Source organism: Cynocephalus volans, chromosome 6, assembly GCF_027409185.1.
Source record: "Cynocephalus volans isolate mCynVol1 chromosome 6, mCynVol1.pri, whole genome shotgun sequence".
Lineage (NCBI taxonomy): Eukaryota > Metazoa > Chordata > Mammalia > Dermoptera > Cynocephalidae > Cynocephalus > Cynocephalus volans.
The window spans coordinates 43439666-43463128 of NC_084465.1; the positions used below are offsets into that span (position 1 = coordinate 43439666).

Sequence of the window (23463 nt, forward strand, 5' to 3'; positions counted from 1 at the left end):
GACATTGACCTGTGGGTTTTTTGGGGGGTTTTTGGGGGGGGTTTTTTGTTTGGTTTTTTTTTTTTTTTTTTGTATCTTTGTCTGCTTTTGATATCAGGGTGATATCATAGAATGAATTTGGAAGAGTGACCTGTGTTTCAATTTTTTTGGAATAATTTGAAGAGAATTAGAATTAATTCTTCTTTAAAGGTTTGGTAGAATTCAGCAGTAAAGCTATCTAGTCCTGAGCTTTTCTTTCTAGGGAAATTGCTGATTACTGCTTCAGTCTTTTTGCTTATTATTAGTCTGTTCAGGTTTTGTGTGCCTTCTTGGTTCAGTTTTGATAGTTTGTATGGGTCCAGATATTTATTCATTTCCCCCATGTTTTCAAATGTGTTGGCATATAGTTCCTTATAATAGTCTCTAACAGTTCTTCTGTGGAATTGGTTTTAATGTTTCCTTTTTCATTTCTCATTTTTGTTATTTGGGTCTTCCTTTCTCTCTCTCTCTCTCTCTCTCTCTCTCTCTCTCTCTCTCTCTCTCTCTGTCTCTCTCTCTCTGTCTTTCTCTGTCTCTGTTTATCTTCTCAAAAAAAAACAGTTTTTTTTTTTTTTCATTGATCTTTTTTATCATTTTTTGGGTCTCTGTTTCATTTAGTTCTGCTCTGATTTCATTTATTTCCATCAACAAATTTAGGATTGGACTGTTCTTATTTTTCTAGTTCTTTGAGGTACAGTGTTAGGTTGTTTATTTGCAATTTAGTAACATAGATTTGTTTTCTTTTAATCCATAGCAGTAATGATTCTTATTAAATTTCAATTTGTTCCATCTTTGCCCACTGGGAGCCTCTTCAAATTTTCTCCTGATTCTTTTTGGCGGTATCCAAAGAGTCTTTGTTACTGACCTAACACACAGGATGGGATTATCAAATCAGACAGAGGAATCAGTGATCTTTCCCAGCATTAAGCTTTACTAAAAGTTTCAAGGCAATCACGATGTTCAGGTGAAGCAGAGAGTCTTCTAAGATATCAAACCTTGTCTTTCACGTTCTTCTTCCCCACAGAAATAATAATATTTTTGAATAACAGATGGTGTATCAGTCAAGGTTCTCCAGCGAGAACCAACAGGATATGTATATAAATATATGAGAGGGGATTTATTAGAGGAATTGGCTCACAGAATTGTGAAAGTTGAGGAGTCAGTCCCACAATAGGCTGTCTGTAAACTGAATGCCAGTAGTGTGGCTCAGTCAAAGTCTGAAAGTCTCATAACCAGAGAAGCCAGTGGTGCCATTGGTGTAAGGCCTGGAACCCAAAAGATGAAGAGTCTCAGGTTCTGATGTCCACAGACCGGAGAGCAGAGTGTATCCCAGCTCCAGTGGATAGAGACAGAGTGATTTGCCTTTCCATCCATTTTTCTTCCCTCCAGGCCCCCAAAGGATTGGATGGTTCCTGCCCATATTGGGGGCGGATCTTTCCCACATAGTCCACTCAGGCCCATATGCTGATCTCTTCTGGAAACACCATCGTGAACACACTCAAACAGATAGCTTTACCTGGTTTCTAGGTATTCCTTAATCTAATCAAGTTAACGCCTGGAATTAACCATCATAGATGGAGTCTCTGAGTTTCATGGGGTTCCTCACACAGGGGACACGTTTAAGTTATGAAGTGTAAATTATGTACCATTCCATTTTATACTTCACAGAGTTAGTCGTAAAGCTTCTCGGGGGCATTCTCTATTCATGACTTATGGATCCTGGGCTTATTTACTTTAAGAAATCCTTGGGCTGAGAAATTTCTAAGGGCATTCCACAGATAACATCTCTTCCTCCTAGCAATTATTTTTAGCCTCTTTATTGAAAATTCGATTGATAAGGAGATAAGATCCAGTCACCTGTTTTCTTTTCTGTCCACCAAGGACATTCCCCAATAAAGAGAATGAATGGCTCACAGGCCAGCTACTTTACTGTCTTCCTCCCATATACTTTCCTTGCTTTCTGGTATGACAAGGTGATCCAGGCTCACTTGTACATCTCCTGCCCCAGACATGAAATCCACCATTTCTCCAATGACTTCCAATTTTTTTTTAGTGGAAACAGCATTTAAAAATCACAGTCTAGGAGCTAGAGGAACGTAATTCGTTGATGAATATTATTTATACACATATCTTTGCATGCTTCTTTGACCCTCTACTTAGAATTATTTCCCTAGAATTGAATTAATCTATCAGAGGGTACCAACAATTTAACCTTTGATTCATTGAATCAGCAATGGGATGTATCAATTTATGCCCTGTATGGGTGGGATAACTGTTCTTGGGAGTACCCATTTCCCAGAATTCTGTCCAACACTGGGTGTTGTATATTATTTTAATCTTTCCAAATAATAAACCAGAAATGATTATGCTAGGGTTGAATGTTTTGTTTTAGCATTTATTGAATGCTAGTGAAGATGGATATGTTTTCACATATTTACTCTTTCTGTTTATTTTGCGAATCCACCGATCATACCCTTTGTCCAGTTTTCTTCAGTATTTAAGAAATAATAATACTTTGTCTGGAATACATGTTGGAAATATTCTCCCAAGTTATTTGTCTTTTGCCTGTGTTTATTGTATTTAATTTTGTTTACTTTTTAGAAAAATTTTTCTATTACTGGCATTTGAATTTATAAAGATGAAGATGGATTTCTTTTTTATTTTATTATGGTCAAAAACACATAACATAAAACCTACTATTGTAATAATTTTAAGTGTATTTTAGAGTAGTGTTAACTATATGTACATTGTTGTGTGACAGATCTATAGAAATTTTTCACCTTGCAAAACTGAAATTCTATATCCATCAAACAACTCCCTTTTTTCCCCTCCTGCCCCTAGCAACCACCATTATAAGTTATGTTTCTTAAGATGTTTTGCTTACTTTTTAACTTTCAGTTAATCAGAGCTCTCAGACTTTTCCTTTATGGTTTAGATTTTGTGTGTATAGAACAAAGATTTAATGTCACAAGTAATTGGAGAGTAAATACACATTTGCCACCACTCGGGTAAAGAAACAGACCATTGTCAGCACCATCCTAGAGGCCTCCCATGCACTCCTTCCCAATTACAACTCCCTCTCTATACCCTAAAGGTAACCACTATTCTGTCTTTTATGGTATCCATTCCCTTGTTTAGTTTATCACCTATTTGCCTCTCTATACAAGTCAACTTAATTTTGCCTAGTTTTGAACTTTATGTAATGGTGTCATACTGTTTATGATCTATTAACACTTGTTTCTTTTGCTCAGTATTATTTGTAATATTTTTCAATATTATCTCGTGTGACTGAAGTTCGTTTTCATTGCTGTATGCTATTCCATTGGATGAACATACTATATAATTTATGTATTCTCTTATTGGTAGACATACGGATTTTGGAGACAACTGTGAACATTTTTGTACATGTTTCCTGGTACACATGTGTACACATTTTCTACCTAACATTTCCTTGCATATATGCCTAGGAGTCGAATTTCTGGAGCACAATATATATATAAATCTGTTTTCCAAAGTGAATGAACCAATTTGAACTTTCAACAGCAGGAACTGAGATGCTATTGCTCACATTCTTACCCTCATTTGTATTATGTTTATTTTGCCATTTCAGTGGGTATTTAGTACTATGTCATTGTGATATTATTTTTCACATCTTTGATCACAAATGAGGCTCAACACCTTTTCATCTCTTCACTGGCCATTTGAATTTCTTCCTTCATAACATGGCTATTTAAATGTTTTGACCATTTTTTATTGGATTGTTTGCCCTTTTTTTTTTTAACTGGTTTTTATGCGTCTTTCTATGTTCTGGACATGGCTCTTTGATGGTTATACATGTTACAAATATCTTCTCATATGTTCTGGCTTATCTTCCCGTCTCTTTATGGTGTCTTTGGTGAATGTTTATTCTTAATTTTGATGTAGTCATATTATTCTAGGATTTTTCAGTGTTGCTTTAAGATGATCTAAGTGACCTTTAAAAACTAATTTGTTTCCTTAACTGAAAGAACGAATATTTAAATGTGCTTATTATAAGCCTGAATTACTTTATCGCTGGGAGCTTGGCAGACCTTCTCTTCAAAGAGAATGTCAATGACAATAATAGTCCCAATGCCATACACTTGCGGAGCACTTTTATCTTTTAACAGTTAGGTCCCTCATACAACCCAGGATTTTTAAGTCATTATGATTCTACTTGGCTCTCCTTCCACAGATAGATCCTGTGGTATATATGTGATTATCTTGTTTTCTATAACTCCCAACTGTGTGCCATTCTGTGCCACCTTATGGTGCTATTATATATGCATATGGAGTCCATATGGGCATATGTCCCATCTCTCAACTGGGCTGAAAGCTCCTTGACATCAGACGATCTGTAAATGCATCTTTGTATCTCCCGTGATGCTTTGCATCAAATAAGCATCAAGTAAGGTGATGATAATATGCAGGTCCCTGAATATTTAGCCTCTTCATAGGAAAAGAAAAACTAATTTTAAAAGACATGAGATGATTGGATTTTATTATAAAGATTAAATTGATTGTTATAATGCTAACATAGAATTGATGTTTGCTGATTATCTAACCCACATTTCAACAATGAATATAATTACCTGCCCTTTCCAAACCTTACTAATGAACAGGTAACTTGACTTCCATATCTTTTTCTGTTTTACTGGGTGGCCCCTGGTAGAGAAATTGATGGGAGCCCAGGGGGAGCACAGATAATTCAGAACATGAATAATCTACTTTGTGTTTTTTCTTGAATGCCACAAATTCAATATATATTTATGCTCATTTACTTCTCAGGTAGAAATGAGTCCTTTGGAAAATGCAATTGAAGTATTGGAAAATAAGAATCAGCAGCTGAAGACTCTGATTAGTCAGTGTCAGACAAGACAGATGCAGAATATTAATCCCCTGACCATGTGCTTGAATGGAGTTATAGATGCCGCAGTTAATGGTGGAGTTTCCAGGTACCAAGAGGTGAGGATTAGGCATTGCTGTTTGAAACAAAGTTTGCAGTTGTGATTTCCTAGGGTTCCATGGATCTTTTTCAAAATACGTACCCATATCAGCATGGAAACATGGGGCTACAATTGACACAGAGTCCTTTGTTAAATAGAGCAAACATACAGTCATTCGTGATGCCTACTTACTCTTTTTCTAACATGTGATATTTGGAGAATAAAAGTTTGTGTGTGTGTGAGAGAGAGAGAGCGAGAAAGAGAGAGAGAGAGCGTGTTCTTGGGTGAATAAAAGTAGTGAGGAGATCAGGATTGTTTGATAAAAGTTTATCTAAAATAATGTCCCTGAGCAAAGAGGTTCATGGGCATAGAAAAGTCCGATCTTGTTAAGAAGATTCTTTAACTAGACTTTTCATCCGCCCTCTTAGTTTTAAACAGAAAGACGTGATAGACTAGAAGGTGAGGCCACCATCTTGGTCACAACGAATCTTAAGGCAATTTATTTTATGGTAGAATACCCTATACCTTATTGATTTGGGTTTGTTTTTTGTTTATTCTACCAAAGGTACTTATTGTACAATATCCAATCTCCCTTGAATAATCCTTTCCTTATGTTCCTATTCTGACCAACCACCCACACTAGGAATCACTCCCTCTGTCCCCAAATGTAGTTTATAATAGTGTCATTTCTCTAAAATGCCAGGTCTTTAGAAACAACAACTGTCTTTCACTCTTTTTGTAACTCTCTTGAAATAGACTGATTATCCCTTCTCTTACCAGGCATTCTTTGTCAAAGAATATATCTTAAGTCACCCTGAAGATGGGGAGAAAATTGCACGATTAAGAGAGCTGATGCTTGAGCAGGTAAGGGAGACAGAAGTCCATTACCTTCTCTATTTTGCCTGGACTTGTGCTTGCTTACCTAGAGATCTACCTGGAAGATTCTCTACATAAGTGGTCTAGCTGAAGCTGGCAATCACAGGGTTCAGAGTCACCTCTAATATATTCCAGCTTGCTAATTTCTACTTTTTCTTCTCACTTGGATACAGTATTGTAATGAGTAGACTATGGAATCCCATAGCAAGCAACTTCCTGTCATCTCTTAGGACATTCTTTGAATGTTCTCTCCCTAAGTACTTGCTGTAAGCTTCATGCTGACTTTCCACTCAAAATTTTGTGCTCAAATAAGTTCAGGCCTTGTTTGAGATAAACTAAAATAGATAACTCAAAATAAATGAATGGGTGTGTGAACAAATGGGTTTGTTGCTGAAATGTGGTAATATGTGGGCAATCAATAGACTTTGTTTTGAAACAGTATCATGTTTCACAGACTAAGCCTATAGATTTTATGATATTGGGTGGAACGAGATAAAACTCAACATTTTCTATTCTAAAGAACATAGTTCATTTTTATTATCTTGGTACCATCAAGTATGAAGAACTTGAGGGAATAATCTGTTGCCTGCTGTGTCCCTGTTGATAGCTCTTAGCCTGAAAATGGTTGAAAACCTCTGTGCTAGGAGACATTATGGTTGGAAGGCTGGGTTAAGTAGGAAATAAAAACATTTTATTCCCGTGAAAAGTGGAATATGTATGATGAAATGTGACAAAAGCATCTCGTCCCACGTGATAATACCAAATTAATAAATAAAGCCTGCTCTGTTGGAGAAAATGAGGTTGTGTCTGGCTGTAGTCCATATTTTATGGTCTGTAGGCTTAGGTCACAAAACCTAATACCGGGGTTGGGGGTGGGAGGAGGGAGCAGTAGTCGTGGCTGGAATAGGGTCCGTTGTACGGCTTCTGGAAAAGAAAGAGGAATTGTTTGAAGTTGACCTACAAGGAAATAAAGGATAAGTTCCCAGTGTGACCCTGGGTGTGATGTAGATGCTAGAAGTAAGCAGTTTAGATCATCCAATACTTGGGATTATGGAATGACTTTAACCTTTGTTCATTTTTAAAAATTTGTGTTTTGTCAGAGCACAGTCTCCTGTGAGTGGTTTGCTTCACCCCAGGACTGTATCTGCTGTATTCAGCCTGACTGAATTCTCTCCCCAGAATTAAAATGGTAGCTTAGGGCCAAGAAGCCCCTCAGGAAAAATAAGCCAAGGAGCCTTTATTTCTTCTACTTCCTGCCTGATTATGTTCCAGGGACTTTGTGGAAAGAGCCATGGCCTAGGAAACATGAGATCTCTGTCATGTCATTTGACAAGAGGTGCAGATGACTGTCATGTTACCATGGCCAAGTCACATCATCTTTGTGGGACAGTCAAGTCGGGGGTTGGGCTAGAGCGGGCACCATCCTTATCTGGACCTCTGCAAACAGCTGAGGTAACCTGTCAGATAGACAGGGAGATGCAGTGCCACATTGCTCCTTCTAGGAGGGGCTTGCTGCCCCAGCTGCTGGACGGGTGGCTCTTGACAGGCACTTCCAGCTGTCAGGTCCATCCCTGAGGGATTGCCTCAGCTGCAGTCAGCCACCTGGCCCAAGCTCACTACCTTCTCAATGGGCCCCATTCAAGACTGAGGAGAAGATATAAAGCCCAGCCATTTGGGCCCTACACAGGATGAGTCTGACAGACCATTACAGCTCCAGAGGTCCACTGGGTTTGGCACAGGCACACAGGACTGCCATGCAACTCAACTTCCTTTTTTTTTTATTCAAGCCTTGCTTCTGCCCCTCCCTCCCACAGCCCACAATCGCAGGTACTCCCCAGCAAACCTCCAGGCGTGCATGTCAGGTCTACTTCCCAGAGAACCCAACTTGCAGCATTATCTAAATAAGAGGGCGGTTGCCTAGCAGCTGGGGGTTAAAATAGAGAAAACTGGCAGCTCCTACCTTGAGGCTCAATTCCTATGTTCCTCCCATCTCCGTATCACCAAAGTCAACCTTTCCCTTTATACCTCAGACATACCCTCCACTGCAACTATTCCTTTCAACGGTGTTCTTGACATTTTTTCAGGGTCTTTTTCTCTTTATGCAAAGTGCTGGCGGTGGGTGGGTGTCCAGAGCAGGAGGTGCTATAGTCCTGTCCTTTAGGGAAGGTGCTGGATGCTCTCACCCACCAGGCTCAGTCCCATTCTACCTAAGCTTTCAACCTAGAATCTTCATAAGTTGCACAGATAAAGATCTTGTAGTGTTGTGGGATTGTTTTCCTCCCAGCCTATGGAATTTGTTCTTTTAACCACTTTAGCACAGGGGCATTTTTAAAATGTACAAGACAGCTTCTACTAAAATCAAAGGCACTGTTGAAATGTGAATGTTTATGTCCGTCTCTTTTTGGGGTCCTCACAGCAAGAAAACTTTTAAAGTAGGACCTGCTTCCTTGTTGCATTATAAGTAAGAGAACAAGAGTAGTATTTTTAAACAAAAACAAGAAGCATAGCAACTGTTGGAGAATTCCTGTTCATTTTTTCCTTCCTACCTGACAGATTTTGAAAATCTGCAGAAGGGGTGGATTGGCACAGAAGAGCCAGATGGAATAGAGAAGGGTGCCATGAGAGAGAGGGCGCTATCCAGGGAAGAGATCCCTGGGGAGAATCACTTGACCCTCCCAACAGGAAGAAGCTCCTGTCCCCATCCCCTGCCCCATCCTGGGAAGGACTAGAAGCGGCCAAAGGGATGTGTAACTGTTAAGAAGGGTTGTAATTACAGGTCTAAAATACATGGGAAAGAAGCTCGAGGTAGTAGGAAAATCAAGTCTTTGGAATCAGGCAGACATAAGTTCAAATCCCCTTTTGTCTTTTACTACAGGCAGGGCTTTTCTCATTCTCAGTGTCCTCACCAGGAAAGTGACAATGATTGTTCCTGTGTTGTTGGGTCCAGAGGATTAGCAATAATGCACAGTGGTTGTCCATAGCAGGCACAGTGAGAGGTAGTCACTGATGTGGGTTGTTTCTTATGTTGTAATCAAGGCACAGATTCTGGAATTTGGTTTGGCTGTGCATGAGAAGTTTGTACCTCAAGATATGAGACCGCTTCATAAAAAGCTAGTCGACCAGTTCTTCGTGATGAAGTCAAGCTTAGGGATACAGGTATGTACACTAAGTGTCCATGGTGGGGCAGTCTGACCACTGCTGTTTGCTTTTTGTTAGAAGGACAATGAAGTGTCGAATAGTGACATCTTTTGGCTTTTCTACCAAACTGCACCATTTTACCAGGGAACCTTCAGATATTAAAATTGCATTGTCTACTGCTTGCCATGCTTACATGCTTTTATAAAAACAAAAATGTAAGCAAGGGAAAGCTTAGTAATACTGGAACTTACGTTAATAGGCCCCTATGTTAAAATTTCATGACAATTAGAAAATAGATCTAGTATACTAAAATGTCTCCTAAATTATTTTGTCGTGTCATTACTGTTCTAAAATATTTTCTTTACCGTATCTCTAGGAGTTCTCTGCTTGTATGCAAGCCAGTCCTGTCCATTTTCCTAATGGAAGCCCCCGTGTGTGCAGAAACTCAGCACCTGCCTCTATGAGCCCAGATGGCACCCGGGTAATTCCTAGACGCAGGTAAGTCATAGTTTGAATTATCTTACAGCTTGGCATCCCCACAAGATGATTTGGAATGATTCTCTCATTCTTTATGGCACAATTTGTCAAACCCGCTATTTCTTAATGAAATAATTAACCCACAAGGCAGCTGCAGACATCTGCCACTGGTAAAATAGCAACAGCATGAGAAATAAATAAACTCGAACATTTGATTATATGGAGGCAAACAGGAGACAACAAAACCGGGTGGTTTTCCCCGCCCTTTGGTTTTATACCATGCCAGCATGCTATAAAGAACTATTCAGAGACTGAGTTAACAACCATTTTTTTTTCCCCACAACAGCCCATTAAGTTACCCAGCTGTCAACCGATATTCTTCCTCCTCACTGTCCTCACAAGCTTCTGCTGAAGTAAGCAATATTACAGGGCAATCAGAAAGCTCTGATGAAGTCTTTAACATGCAGGTACTTGATTAGCTTTTTGTCTGGTCGTGTTTATTCCTTTTCTGTCTCAATCCTGAGAGTTCTGTTCATTCTGCTGTGCTGATGAACAGACCTACGAGCAAGAACTTCACTTAAGGACAAACACTCATTGCTTTACTGGACTGTAGAATCAACAAAGATGTTTCTCTCAAAAGTGCCCCATCACTCTAAGAAGACACAAGCGAGCAATGGGAACGCCCAGGCAAGCTGTGCAGGGGTCATCTCGGACACCTGCCTCTGGTTTGCTTCTCCAGTCCAGGACCTTGGAGCAGGTCGCCACACACTAGCTGCCTCTTAGTATTTCTCAGTGGCCTTTTTTCTTTAAGAAGACGTGGTTTGGGGATCCATTATAAAATTCTCCCTATTTATGTACATGTTGGAAAGTTGCCGTAAGAAGTAGTTTTTTTACAAAAGAAAAAATGGAGTTTTTTAGGGATTTTAGAGCCAGTGTCACTCTTGCAGTAAAACATTTTATGTAGACACTGCTAATGTGGCATTTATGATAGTTCAGTAAGACTAAGCTGTCTTTGAGGAAGGGGTGTACCACACTGATATTTCTAAATTCATGCTTTGAATACATTTTTGAAGATAATGAGAAGGCACATTCTATGCCTTTTAGAAGCACCCGCCTATTTCTGTGCCCTAGGCTGGAAGTCATTCTGCTTTTCCTTTAGTCAGGGAATGCACTACTAACTGGTGTGACGTCAACAGATTGTAGCCCAAACTAATGTGCATGCGTTCCTTAGGCAGCAGTCAAATTCTGGGATTCTTGATTAATTCAGACAGGCCTCCTATCAGTCTAAGTAAGAGTTTCTATATTTCTAAATGGCCTTTTTATTCTTTTTTTCTTGCTTGCTTGCTAATTTGAAAAAAAATTTTTTTGATTTTGTTTCAAATGTGTCTGTAATATGAAGCCTCTATAAACAGTATATGATAACAGCTCTCTGTATTTCCAGCCAAGTCCATCTACCTCAAGCTTGAGTTCTACTCACTCTGCTTCACCCAATGTGACAAGTTCTGCTCCATCAAGTGCCAGAGGTCAGTGCCAGAGTGTGAGGGAGACTAAGGGTGCCCAGAGAACCTTCCAACCCCGCGGGAACCGTGGCTTCAGTTTCCTAAACTATGGCCAGCAGCTGCAACTCTCAGGCTATCTCCTCCAAACAGGCCCAGTGCCACCACCACACTGGTGATTCTTTCTTTCTCTTCCCAGCTTCTCCTTTGTTGTCTGACAAACACAAACATTCCAGAGAAAACTCTTGCCTGTCCCCAAGAGAGAGACCATGCAGTGCCATCTATCCAACACCTGTGGAGCCGTCTCAGGTACTCCTTGTGGGATGCAGAAACCAGAAAACAAGGAAATGTCTGGAATTGAATTGCTTTACATATCTCTGTAGAAATATACTGTAGCTGCCAAAAGCAACAAGCTAGGCAGTGCCAGGCCACAGGTCCAGCTGGTGAAGAGTGCTCCTCTGTTCTCTGCCCACTGTTAGACATTTCTGTCTCATCCGTATTTCTGATAGGGATACATGGGTTGTTGCTGAGCAGTAAAGCTGAAAAGGAGATGGGAGATGATTTTACTCTCCTTGATATGACTCCATGCTTTGTTGCTGCCACTTAAATGAATTGTCTGTGTGTGCATTTGCATGCATACGTAGCAGAATTCTGAAGGAACTTCTTACATTCACAAAACACCCTTGAGGAACAGCGTGCTGCAGCCCAGCAGTCTTTGTTCTTGCCTGTACCTATTTAAGAGAGCTGCAGTCGATTCCTTTCTGAGGTACCCGAAAGTACAGGAGCAATCTCTGTTTGCCTTTGCCATTCTTCTTTAATGCATTGAGGGAAAAGGAGTTGAGTCCTCAGGCTGTCCTTGTACTGCACACAGGAGTAAGGGCATGTGGCCCTCACCTCCCACCTGAACTTGGCTTTGAAGTGAGCCAGTTCAGTCTGAGGGAGGGCAGGGCCTTGGGCTTGGCCCTCAAGCACTTCAAGGGTTTTTGAAGGGTGGTTTCAAAGTTGAAGATTCTTGTGGAGCTGTGAATTTTACAAATTATTTGTGAATAATTTAGGAGCAATGAAAAATAGTTCTTTCTGTGCCAGCTAATTTCTCTGTTTTTCTACACTATCCTGGCAGAAGCCTGTAGCCGCGTCTGGAAGTGGATGAGAGTGAGTGGGATTTGGCTTGATTGGTTTATCTTTGCTGATTGTGTGATCTTCCCCAAAGTCCCAGGATACCTCCTCTATGTAACACCGATGTCTTGCAGAAATTACATCTAATTGCCTTTGGCTGGACCGGCTAACCAGTTTTATTTCCCTTTGTCATTTGATGTTGCAAAGGAATTTCACAGTTTGTTCCATCAGCTACAGGAGAACATGTTGCCAGCATGGGGAACTCTGCAAGCTTCCCCTGATTAGCCTCCTGAGTTTTCTGCTTTCAGTAAAACTTGAAGCCACATGTATGTTGCCAAACTATCAATAATACATACACATTGTTGTAGTCCATCTACTTGTAAGGGCTTGGCACTTTTTCTTTTAATGTTAGGTAGAACCATGTAAAACTGACATTTTTGTAGGTTTGAAATTGTAGGATATTGACCATTTCATCTGTTTTTTACCTAATGTAGGATTTAAAATGTGAATGGGGTGAAAGTTCATTCACTAGAAAATGTTTGAGCTAATATTTTTCCTTTAGTTCTTATTTGCATTTCCTATTGCCAGTCTAGCATTGGTATTCATAAAGAACACTATAGCTCAACTTCCATTCACTATTTATTTTTTCCCTACATTTTAATAGGAACAGTTACTTACCATTTATATTTAAAATCTGATACAAACTTTTCAAAGTGTGTTTTCTTTCTTAAAACCTAAGGCTCTTCTTCCCTTTTCACCTTAAATATAATTGAATTCTTTGTTCCTAGGCTCGTCATACCATACACAAATGACTTTGAACAAAAAGTTTCAGTAAGGAAATAATCATCTTATTTTCTCAAAGGTCTCACGTGTCAGCATATTGCATCATAAAAATAGATTCTCGTCCCTTTCCAGAGGCTGCTGTTTAATCATATTGGAGATGGGGCCTTGCCACGCAGTGACCCAAATCTTTCTGCACCTGAGAAAGGTGGGTGTGAAGCCATCCCCTTCTTCAGCCCGGAAATGCATAGGGGTTTGTCCTGTCCTCATTTTCTCCAGTCTTCCATGTGTCTGTGTAGAAGGCAGTGCTCCAGATCTTGAATGATCAGAACTAGTTTGCTCTTTAGGGGATTAATGAAAGACAGCTATTCATGATCCGTTCTTCAAAAACTGTTTTCTTCTAAGATTTAACAGCAGAATCTGAGCTATTTAGGAACTCCTCTGTTTAATAGCCTTTTGTTGTCATTCAGTGAGTCACTGAGGCAGTGCTTGCTGTTCCTGAAGCTGCCAATTAGGCTCTTTGTTCAGCACAAAGAAAACAGCAACTTCCCAGATTGATTCTGTGGCCCCATCCTTTGTCTCCCTCACAAAGCTCATTCGGCCAGCTCATCTGTTGTTTGTGGTGACTCAGAAACAGCTCTTGTACAAGTAAATACTATTTAGGAACTCCAACCCAGTGCATAATGGAGTGTGCCCTGCCTCAAGGTCACACACACAGAAATGAGAACCAAGCACATGTGTAGCAGCAAATGGCCAATTAGCTTCAGTCTGTACAACCGGGCAGATGATGAAGAGCAGATTAAATGTGACTTCCTCAACTAAAGGGAGGGGGCTTGCAGCAAGTCACCCATTCGCCTCTCTCAGGGTCAAGCCTCAAAAATAAGAGCGGTCCCCCAAGCCAATGATTCAAGAGTCACTAATGAGATGTCCCAGTAAAGTGCACTTTAATTGCCCTCATTAAGAACTAGACTGTATTGTCATTTCGGTACACTGGTACATTGGCATTAAAACTTTCCTTGGGAGATGGAAATTAGGGAGGGCTTAGCCAAAATTATTTTAAAACACAAATTTAGCTTTAATGTTACAAGTCAAGCATTGATCTTTGTCAGTAGAATTTAGAAATGTGGTATTTTCCTCACCCCTTCTCCCAAAGAAAACCACAAAGCAAATTTTAAAGGAACAGAGAAAAAGTATTTTAAGAGTGGTAATTCCATCCCATTCAATAGAAGTAGTAATTTAAAGAGTGGTAAAATGTTCAGCATGTCCACGAGATGGCAGTGTCTGTACAGGAAGTAAGCTACTGGAACTAAGACTTGATTGCGTATCAACTATTTTGAATTTTGTGTTTCCTGTCCTTGTTTCTAACAGGGTTGCTCCATATTTCTGAATCTTACCAAAGCATGGAGCAGACAGATTACAAAACAAGAATGATACTGTCAGGATTCCAAATTATTTTTTTTTTAAGGACATACTTCTATGTAACCTGCTGATTTCAGGAACAAGTCCTTTCCTCAAAGAGTTGGCCAATGAGACAGTCTGGCGTGGCTGTTCTTCACCAATAGTTCTGCCAAACAGTTGAAATATTAACATGTCATTGCCATCTCCCTTTTTGGGTGCCACTTGTCTAGAGATTTCCACTAAAAGCCAGGTTTTACAATAGTCTAGTGACTGCATTTTAATCTGTATCCAGCACCTAAACACATTTGTAATTCTCAACAAATTTCTGCACTCTGGTGTAGAGATTTGCAGTTCTGTTTGACAGCTATAGGGAAATGAAGAGACATGCTACCACCCAGTTAAACGTCAAGTATAACTGTTAGGTAGCCAATTAAATAAGGGTTTAGAATTAGGAGGTTTCCTGTGGAGTTTGTTTTTTTTTTTTCTCTCTTTTAAATCCAGTTGATTTTTTTCGTTCTGGATAATTCTGACTTCTAAGATCTCAAGTGTTTGAAGGGCAAAGCTGGACCATGTATTTTAGCTGTGTTATTCCCTTCCAGCTGTGAATCCCACTCCTAGCAGCTGGAGCCTGGACAGTGGGAAGGAAGCCAAGAACATGTCGGACAGTGGGAAACTTATCTCTCCCCCTGTCCCTCCAAGACCCACACAGACTGGTGGGTATTTGAAGCATTTGAAAATCACTTTTATAAGATAACTTTTATTGACTACTCCACCTTGTCCTGAATTCCTCAGAGAAAGGTAGGCATTTGGTTTCAGAGGTAAAACCTTAGTGGCTGCCTAATTTGTCTATGGTGTTCTCCTGCTTTCCCGGACTTCTGTTCTGCGGAGTCCAACAGTGGCCCATTCCTCCGACTGGTTTTGTAGGGTGCTGTCCTCGAAGCACCATCCTCAGAATTTGGGGAGGGACCCAAACCTTGCTAGACCACTAGCATTTTCTCTGTCCTTCGCTTCAGCCACCTTATTCTTACCAGCCTCTGCTAACTCAGCCACTTTCTTCGACCTTTTTCAGGACTGACACCAAAGGTTCGGGTTGTCCCTAAGTAGGAACTAACGGTAACTCTGATAGGCTTGTGGGGAATAACTAACCTTGCATCCGTGGTATTCCAGGGCGACATTTCTCAAAGGGTTGGTTCTAGACCCTGCATCCCCTCGGGAGATGGATGAAGAAGGAAATCCTCAGGCCTAACCTCAGACCTACTGAATCAGTTTTAGTGTTTTGGGGATAAGGCCCTATAACCTATATTTTTACCAGAACCTTTCAGGTGATTCTTCTGCTCAGTAAATTTTGAGAACCACTGAAAATAGTTCTTAAGAAACTTCCTTTGTGAGTTTATAGCAGTAACAGGCCCCCTTTCCTCCTGAACAAACCATGTGCTTGGTGACCTACAAAGGGGACAGTTTTTAAGAGGGGCCCACCCTACTTTACTGACTCTGCTTGTTCTGGTGATGGGGAGAGGTTTTTCAGCACTTACCTGTATCTAGAGTAGCTTTGAAGCTTTACAGTACAACTGGCCTAAAAACAAGAAAAAATATGACTGTTTCCTTCATGGATTTTTTCAGGATTGATGAGTCATGTTTCATTTGCTATATTCTAGCATCTCATTCTTCTGTTTTACTAAGAAAAGAAAGCTGACTGTACCTGTTTTTAAAATAAACTATGAGCTACCCAGTTTGTTCTATATTTGTCAAAGCTAAAAGTCAAGTCACCAATGATGTCTGAAAAGCACGAGATCTTTCAACAAAAGAAGAAAGAACTTTAAGCTTACTAATCATCTGCATTAGTGTATCAGTGTGACTACGAAGATTAAGACTCATCAACCAAATTATTTGTAATTTTATTCATGATGTACATACTCATATATTCAGGCAGTCTCCAACGTAAACCAGGTTGTGTCCCCAAAGTTGGGAACTTGAAAAGCATTTCTTAAGGGACAATAATTTTGATGGTAGTTAGGTTCCTAGGCCAGTTCCAACCTGAAGACAAGGATTCTGATGTAACTATTTTAGATCTCTGTGGGAAAATGCCTTTCCAGAGAAATATCTCTGTGACTATGCACTGGGTGCTGGGGCTGCCGTGGTGGTGTCAGTGACTTCTTGAGTCAAAAGGGAGGGGGTCCCAAGGAACAGGAAACCACGACCTCTGCCACAGCAATGGCAGAAGTATAGTTCCCAGTCAGGATTGGCTTCTCTGTACATAAATGATTTTCTTACATAACCAGCACCCACGGTTGATGGGACAGGAGACCTAACGTGTTAGAATGTGACGTGTGCTGACAGCATGCCCCAGCATGCAGGTGGAGGCTGCACACCCCCGCGGTGTGGTAGGGGGCCACCCTTCCTGACCCCTTAGGATGCAGAGCATGCAGGGGACCTTACCTCTCACAAGTTAACTTGGCAGGGCTGCCATCCCTTCTGCACTGATTGCTCTCGTGGTCTGTCCTATGTCATCATCTGTGGTTACTGTTGTGGGGCTCTGTAACTGTCTGTCTTTCTTACTTTCAGCCTTTCTGTGGTTTCTTGCGAGTTACAAACCTCACTGTGACAGCTGGGAGAGTGGCAGCTAATCACAGAGCAATATACCCTGAATTCACTGAAACCTCTCCATGTGGAATTGGGAAATGTGGCTTACCCTCACCCTATTGACTGTGTCACGGCGGCTTTTACTGTCCACAGTTATGCTTTAGGGAGCTGGGTTGTCCACAAGCACACACGCAGGAGCAGTGCCATCTCACACCTGCTGTGTCTCAGGGGTAGAACTTGAAAGTCTAGTGGGAGAAACAAAGAGATCGCTCTGCTTTGCCATGATGATGAAATCCACAGTACCACCACCCGGGGGACAAAGGGAAGACCTGAGACAGGCATTAGGGGGACAAAAGGAAAACTTCGTTTCTTGCATGGACGTGACCAAGGGTTTTCTGTTTGGGGAGATTAGTGGGGTTAAAGGGGCCGCTGATTAAATATATTGCCATGGACCAATTCTAACCTGTCTGGGTGGCCTTGGTCTTCCCATTGCTGCTCAGGCCAAAGTCAGCAGCTGTTTCTCAAGGACTGCTCCCTGTCACCTCACGCTTAAAAACACCTTATGAAATGACAGATCAAACAGTGGAGACACATCTGGACTTTGGGGAAATGGAAAGGACATCAGACCAGTTTAGAGCCCTGTCCCTTTGGTGAAAATATCATCTAGGCACTGGCAGTTTTTCACTGTTGTCCCATGTCTTTGTAATGCCATCTTTTACAAAGACAAGACGTTGTTTAGGACAGGCACCATTTAAGTTTCTCCCCCACCCGCGCCCCCTCTCTCCCTTGCTTAGAAGGTCCTTATGCCCTGGACCATCTTGTCTCGGTTTGTACTACAGGGCATTTGCAGACAGTCAGCCATCTTAATTGAAATCTTCTCTTTCTCTCCATTTACAGCTTCACCAGCAAGACACACGACGTCAGTATCCCCCTCACCTGCTGGGCGATCTCCATTGAAGGTACAGGCCCTTCTTTAGGCTGTGGCTAGAGACTGGCCCAAATTTTCTTTTCTTTTTTTTTTTTAATAAGACTCATCCCAGGTACATCAAGAGCTGCTTTCATTTGCACAGATGAGGCAAAGAACATATAAAGAAGGGGTTGGGGAAGATGGGTAAGAAAACAACACTGGGCGTTCCCCTTGGGGAGCCTCCCCCATGAACACAGCCATTTGTTTTCAGATTATTAGCCTCACTCTCCAAATGGTGGCAATGAAAACTTACAGAGTCAGTATATGTACCAAGTTAGGAAAGAACTATGGTCCCAGCATACCTCCTAGGACATTTTCAGCCCGGTCTTTTGGTTTAAGGCACAACAAATACACACACAACACACACACACACTCTTAAATTGTAAGATTTGTTGGTGATAAATTTTAAGTTTGTGTGTTTGTGTGTATGTGTTTGGCTGAACTGAAAAATAATCAAGATCTACTAAATATTCTCCTGTGTCTTTTTGCCTTTAACACCAGTCTCACCTGTTGTGATAAAGCCAATCCCAACTTTCCCTCTTTTAATATTTTATACCAAGGATCTCATTTACATTAGAAATACATACTTGGTCATGAAGAACAAGGCAGTAAAATGGATAGAAAAATTTCTGGGGAACAAACTGGAAAGCTTTAAAGGTCAGATGTTTGAGTTGGTATGTAGAAGTAGGCTATTTAATATTTCTAAGCATACATAATCCCTCATGAAGATAAAGAAAAATATCTAGTGTCTATCCAAATTGAATCAGGCTGGCTGCAAGGATTGTCAGTACTTATGAAAGGTTGGTGTTCAGAGCTGCTGCACCAGAGGCAAATAGGAGGTTGAAGTAAATGTTGAAAGAATGATTTTGTACCTGAGTGACTTAGGATGTACACGCTCCATGTCCTTTTGTTGATGAGATAGCAATAGCTAATGTGAAAAAGACAAATTACTCTCTACAAACACATAGGGCAGGTTGTGATCCGATGCATCCATGGTGCTAAGGATAGTTGCTGACAGAAATTGAGAATCTGGAAAACAAAATTTTTTTTTTTAAATGGAGAAAATTACAAAGAAGCGTGTTTTCATTTGCATTTGCAAAATTTCTAATGGAGAAATTTGCTGGTGAGTGCAAATTTTTTGCTAGTTTTGATGTCATTCTGCAATGCATCTATCATAAAGTACATGTGACTGCATTCGCTCTGGAAGCTATAGCCTGTCATCTTCATGTGATGGGAAGGAAAGCAACATGGCTTTTCCACACCCTTCCAGTTACTCTTACTCATAAAGAGCTCCCACATGTTGCTATGGAATTATTGTCTGTGGCTTTCAACTTGATTTTGCAAAGTAGTAAGACAATAAAGTATTAGAGATTAATTCTTAAAAAATAAAGAAAACCCAAAAGCTGAACATGTTCAAGTAGCTACTAAATAGTTCTGGTTAGCAAGACGGTGTATACTCTCTTTCTGTAGACCTGCATATATTTTTACTGGCCATACGCGGTCTTGTAGCCATGTCTTTTTTACAAATGGGGTTTGAAGGAAGAGAAAATAGATCGAATGCTTGTGTCGTAACTCCTAGGTTACATTAGGGGGCACAGTGCTACCAAGTTACTAGCTTTGCTCTATTTTGAATGCAGTTTGTTGCTTTAACTGATAAGAGTTTGGTAGGTTTTTTTCACCAATTAAATGATGGGGTTAACCCTATAGAGAAGATTGAGCTTGCCTGTCTTATTATGAATTTGGAGTCTAATTTTTGACAAAGACAGCAGTGAGTGTGGATCTCTTAATCAGCCTTGCTTGATTTTAGGCTCCTACTAAATGAAAGGAAGGATTTGTGTCTGCCAGCATTATTTTGTTTAGAAAGAGAGACCAAGGTAAAATTAATCTAGGGTAGCACTTCTCAAAGTGTGTTCTATGAAACATTATTTTTATAGGACATTATATGATAAGTGAAAAACTGGTCTATGGTCAAATGAGTTTAGAAAACACTGGGCTGAACAAAATTATTCAGGTTTTGGTAATGTAAGACTTGAACATACTCTTTGAATGTACACAAGGAGTATATAGAATGCAGCATTTCCCAGTGGAACCCTCTTTTCACAGAGCCTCTCTCAGGACTTATTTTCCTTAGGACACCTGCAGTTGGGAAAGCTGCAGATTCACATGCAGAATGGGGCCAGACAGCTAACATAAGTGAGTGAGTGAAGGAGGCGGGGTGGAACACCGTGCAGGGTAGCGAAGACTCTGGTAAACTGAAGAATTCGTGCCCCATCTAAAGAGAACGGCCCCTGCTCAGCTTTAAAAGACTGTCTCCATTAAGAGAATGTGTGCCATTGTTGCTAGAATTTCCAATTCTTTATGAAAGGCCATAAATCTGGAGATTTATGGGAAATTTTCCTATTTTTAAAAAATAGCAACTAAATCAGGTTTTTTAAAAACATTGCAGATGAAACAACTCACATCTCAGGCTAGAGCCCAAGGGCTGCAAATTTGCTGCTTCAGCTCAGGAGTCTGGAGTGAGGGCAGAAGAACCAAGTGCAGGACTGTGCGTGCCTGTCGCTCCTCCTCCTGAGGTGTCTGGTGGGAAGAGTGTACCACCCACCTGTCCTCACCCTGTGTCCTGTCCTGCAGTTATGAGCTCATGCCTGGCTAAGCTACAAACGTGAAATGGCACCCCCAAAGCTTTTTTTTTTCCCCACTAGTTCTCTCTCTTTCAAATTACAGGACTAATTACATGCCCCCAAATTCTCTGCTGATTCCTTTTATCCTCTTTCTTTCCTGAAAATGATAAGGAGTAAAGCAGGCAGTGAGGTGAACTCAATGAATGGTGGGCCTGGCAGATAAGTGACAACACACAAATATGAGTCTGAATGTTTGTATTAATCCACTAGGGCTGCCATAGAGTGGGTGGCTTAAACAACAGAAATTTATTTTCTCACAGTTCTGGAGGCTGGGAAGTCCAACCTCAAGGTGCCAGCAAGGTTGGTTTCTCCTGAGACCTCTCTCCTTGGCTTGTCCTCACGTGGTCTTTTCTCCATGTGTCTGCAACCCTGGTGCCACCTGCCACCCCCCACCCCCCATGTGTCCAAATTCCTCTTCTTATAAGGAAACCAGTCAGATTGGATTAGGGTCCATCCACCCTTAAAGGCTCTGTCTCCAGATGCAGCCACCTTCCGTGGGCCTGGGGGGTAGGGCCTCCAACGTGTGAATGGGGGTGGGGGGACACACAGTTGGGGCCAGCCGTGTTCTGACCGTCTGCTGCGGGTCCCCTCCCGTTTCTCTGTCCTCCCCAGCAGCAGGGATCCATGCAGTCCTTCACCCCCTCTCCAGTGGACTACCACTCTCCAGGGCTGACCTCCAACTCCCCCGTCTTGTCGGGCAGCTACAGCAGCGGCATCTCTTCCCTCAGCCGCTGTAGCACGTCGGAAACCTCAGGCTTTGAGAATCAGGTGAATGAACAGACGGCGCCCGTGTCGGTGTCGGTGTCGCTGTCGCTGTCGGGCTACGGTGGGCAGGAGGAGCCGGCGCGCAAGGAGAGCAAGACGCCGCCGCCCTACAGCGTGTACGAGCGGACTCTGCGGCGCCCCGCCCCGCTGCCTCACGGCCTCTCCATCCCCGCCGCCGCCGAGCCCCCCGCCCTGCCGCCCAAGCCCCCGGCGGCGCGATCGAGCCACCTGGAGAACGGGACCCGGAGGACTGAGCCCGGCCCGCGGCCCAGGCCCCTGCCCCGGAAGGTCTCGCAGTTGTAAGTCACTTTTCTGTGTTCCTGCGATGAGTCCTTTGCCGTTTACAGAATAGCAAGTATGATGAGCAGACAGCTAGTGTAGGCACTTTATAACTTCCTCAGATCTGTCTTTCGATGAATGGAATTACAACTTGCTAATTAATATAACGTTGCACAATGTTAGAAGTTACCGATCGAAACGCCAGATGTCAAATGAAGTATGACCGAACTTCATTAAAACGTTTCTCCTTTGGAAGTGGTAAATAGTGATAAAGACTCCTTTTGTACCTTTTTATGTTCTCTCTCTCTTTTTTTTTTTTAACCTAGTTTAATCTTAAAACCACTACAATATTGTCAAACAATGCAATGTGTGATGATGTTGTATACTTTTTACTGAATACTTGATGCACCGAGAAGCTTACTAAGTCAATGCACATCCTAACACAATGGTCCTTACTTGGGAAGATTTGTGTAAATAAGGTGAGGTTTCTGGATCTTCCCCTGAGCAGGATGATCAATGCAGATCATCAGAGGTAAAGGTTAAAGCAGGCTGGTTAGACAGTGTACTTAAGGGGTTGCAAAGATTGGAAGTTGTTTTGTTCTTGAAACAAATTCCATCTTCAAGGTTGCTTTCGATGTTTAACAGCTGTCTACATTCTTAAAACTCTACTTTGTGAATTGGTTGCTAAATCCTTTAGTACCCTGACACCATGGTATCTACTGTATTTCTTTTAAAGGTGCAATTTTCTTTCAGCGTTCCGGTCAGCTAAATTACTCAAATGACCCCAGGAGAATGTTTACTTGAATTTTGTGCTTCCTTACTTGATAGTTTCCTATATAAAATTTGTCATTGAAATAGAGCAGATGTTCAAGTATTAAATAGGCACAAATTACTGTGTCCCATTAACAAGAATTCAGGAATCAATACAGGACAGTATTAAATCAATAGTGTAAATGAAGGAAAAAACCTTAGTGAAAATATATTAGCATGATTAAATGGCAGAAGGACTTTCAAAAGGCAAGGTCATTAACTTTCAGTCCTGCACAAAATTAAAAAAATTCCTCACAACTCTCCATTCTTACCAGTGGGGCTTGTCTCCTTAGCTGATCCTGTTGTCCTTTTGCTGAAGGAGGATGACCGGAGACTGCTCTAGTTTGAATATTACAACATAGCATCTTAGATCTAGATAGGGATTCTAATGCCACAGTAAGTAGGAGTGTGAAAAAGCACCTTGTCTGTAGTAATGTATTTTGTATCTTTGTTTTTTCTTTTACTGACTGTTTATAACACTCAATTGACAATAGATATGAACTGTATTTTAAATCATACTGTTAAATATTTTCCCTCTTTTGTTGGGAAGCTCATTTTAGTTTAAACGTGTTTGTTTTGTTGATAGCTTACCTGGAAGGCAGTGACCACTTTTTTATATTCTCTTAATGAAACCATTCGGCAGGTATACGTTGTTGAGGCTGGTTGTAGAGGTTTTCTATAATAAATGTTCAAGTATTTTTGTACATAACTGGTTAATTTTAATAAGAGATACATTATGTGTAAAAAAAAAAGTAAAAATAAAAGCAAACAGTTGTGGATGCAGTATGATTGTTATAATTATGCCAAATACTTTATGTATGGAAAAAGAATATTTGTACATATGTGCTTTTAACAATAATTCTGCCATATTGACTTTACAATTTTGAATGTCAGAAAAATTAATATATGTTCAAATATTTATGTTTAGTGAAAGTATTCTTAATTGAGAAAAGGAACAAATGAATTTTAGCTTTGTATCTTGCAAGTTTTGCAGTCAGAAATTTCTTGAACTAGCTTTTGCTTTTGATGATAACACTTTGTGTTTGTAATGACATCCTAATATATATATGTTTATATATAAATATATATACATATATAGGAAGCTCCATATTTCTGTT

At 40.8% G+C, this 23463-nt stretch overlaps 1 protein-coding gene across 1 annotated transcript in view; it reads left to right on the top strand.

Annotated features, from left to right (window-relative positions):
- DOCK4 (dedicator of cytokinesis 4) overlaps positions 1 to 23098 on the top strand; it is a 433780-nt gene extending 410682 nt beyond the window's left edge. The window contains exons 42-52 of the mRNA XM_063098749.1: positions 4825 to 5001; positions 5763 to 5846; positions 8895 to 9014; positions 9373 to 9494; positions 9820 to 9940; positions 10915 to 10996; positions 11169 to 11278; positions 13001 to 13073; positions 14863 to 14976; positions 17741 to 17802; positions 21104 to 23098. Of these exons, the coding sequence (XP_062954819.1) occupies positions 4825 to 5001; positions 5763 to 5846; positions 8895 to 9014; positions 9373 to 9494; positions 9820 to 9940; positions 10915 to 10996; positions 11169 to 11278; positions 13001 to 13073; positions 14863 to 14976; positions 17741 to 17802; positions 21104 to 21559 (1521 nt within the window). The 3' untranslated portion in view covers positions 21560 to 23098. The remainder of the gene's footprint in view (positions 1 to 4824; positions 5002 to 5762; positions 5847 to 8894; positions 9015 to 9372; positions 9495 to 9819; positions 9941 to 10914; positions 10997 to 11168; positions 11279 to 13000; positions 13074 to 14862; positions 14977 to 17740; positions 17803 to 21103) is intronic.
- The last annotated feature ends 365 nt before the right edge of the window (positions 23099 to 23463 follow it).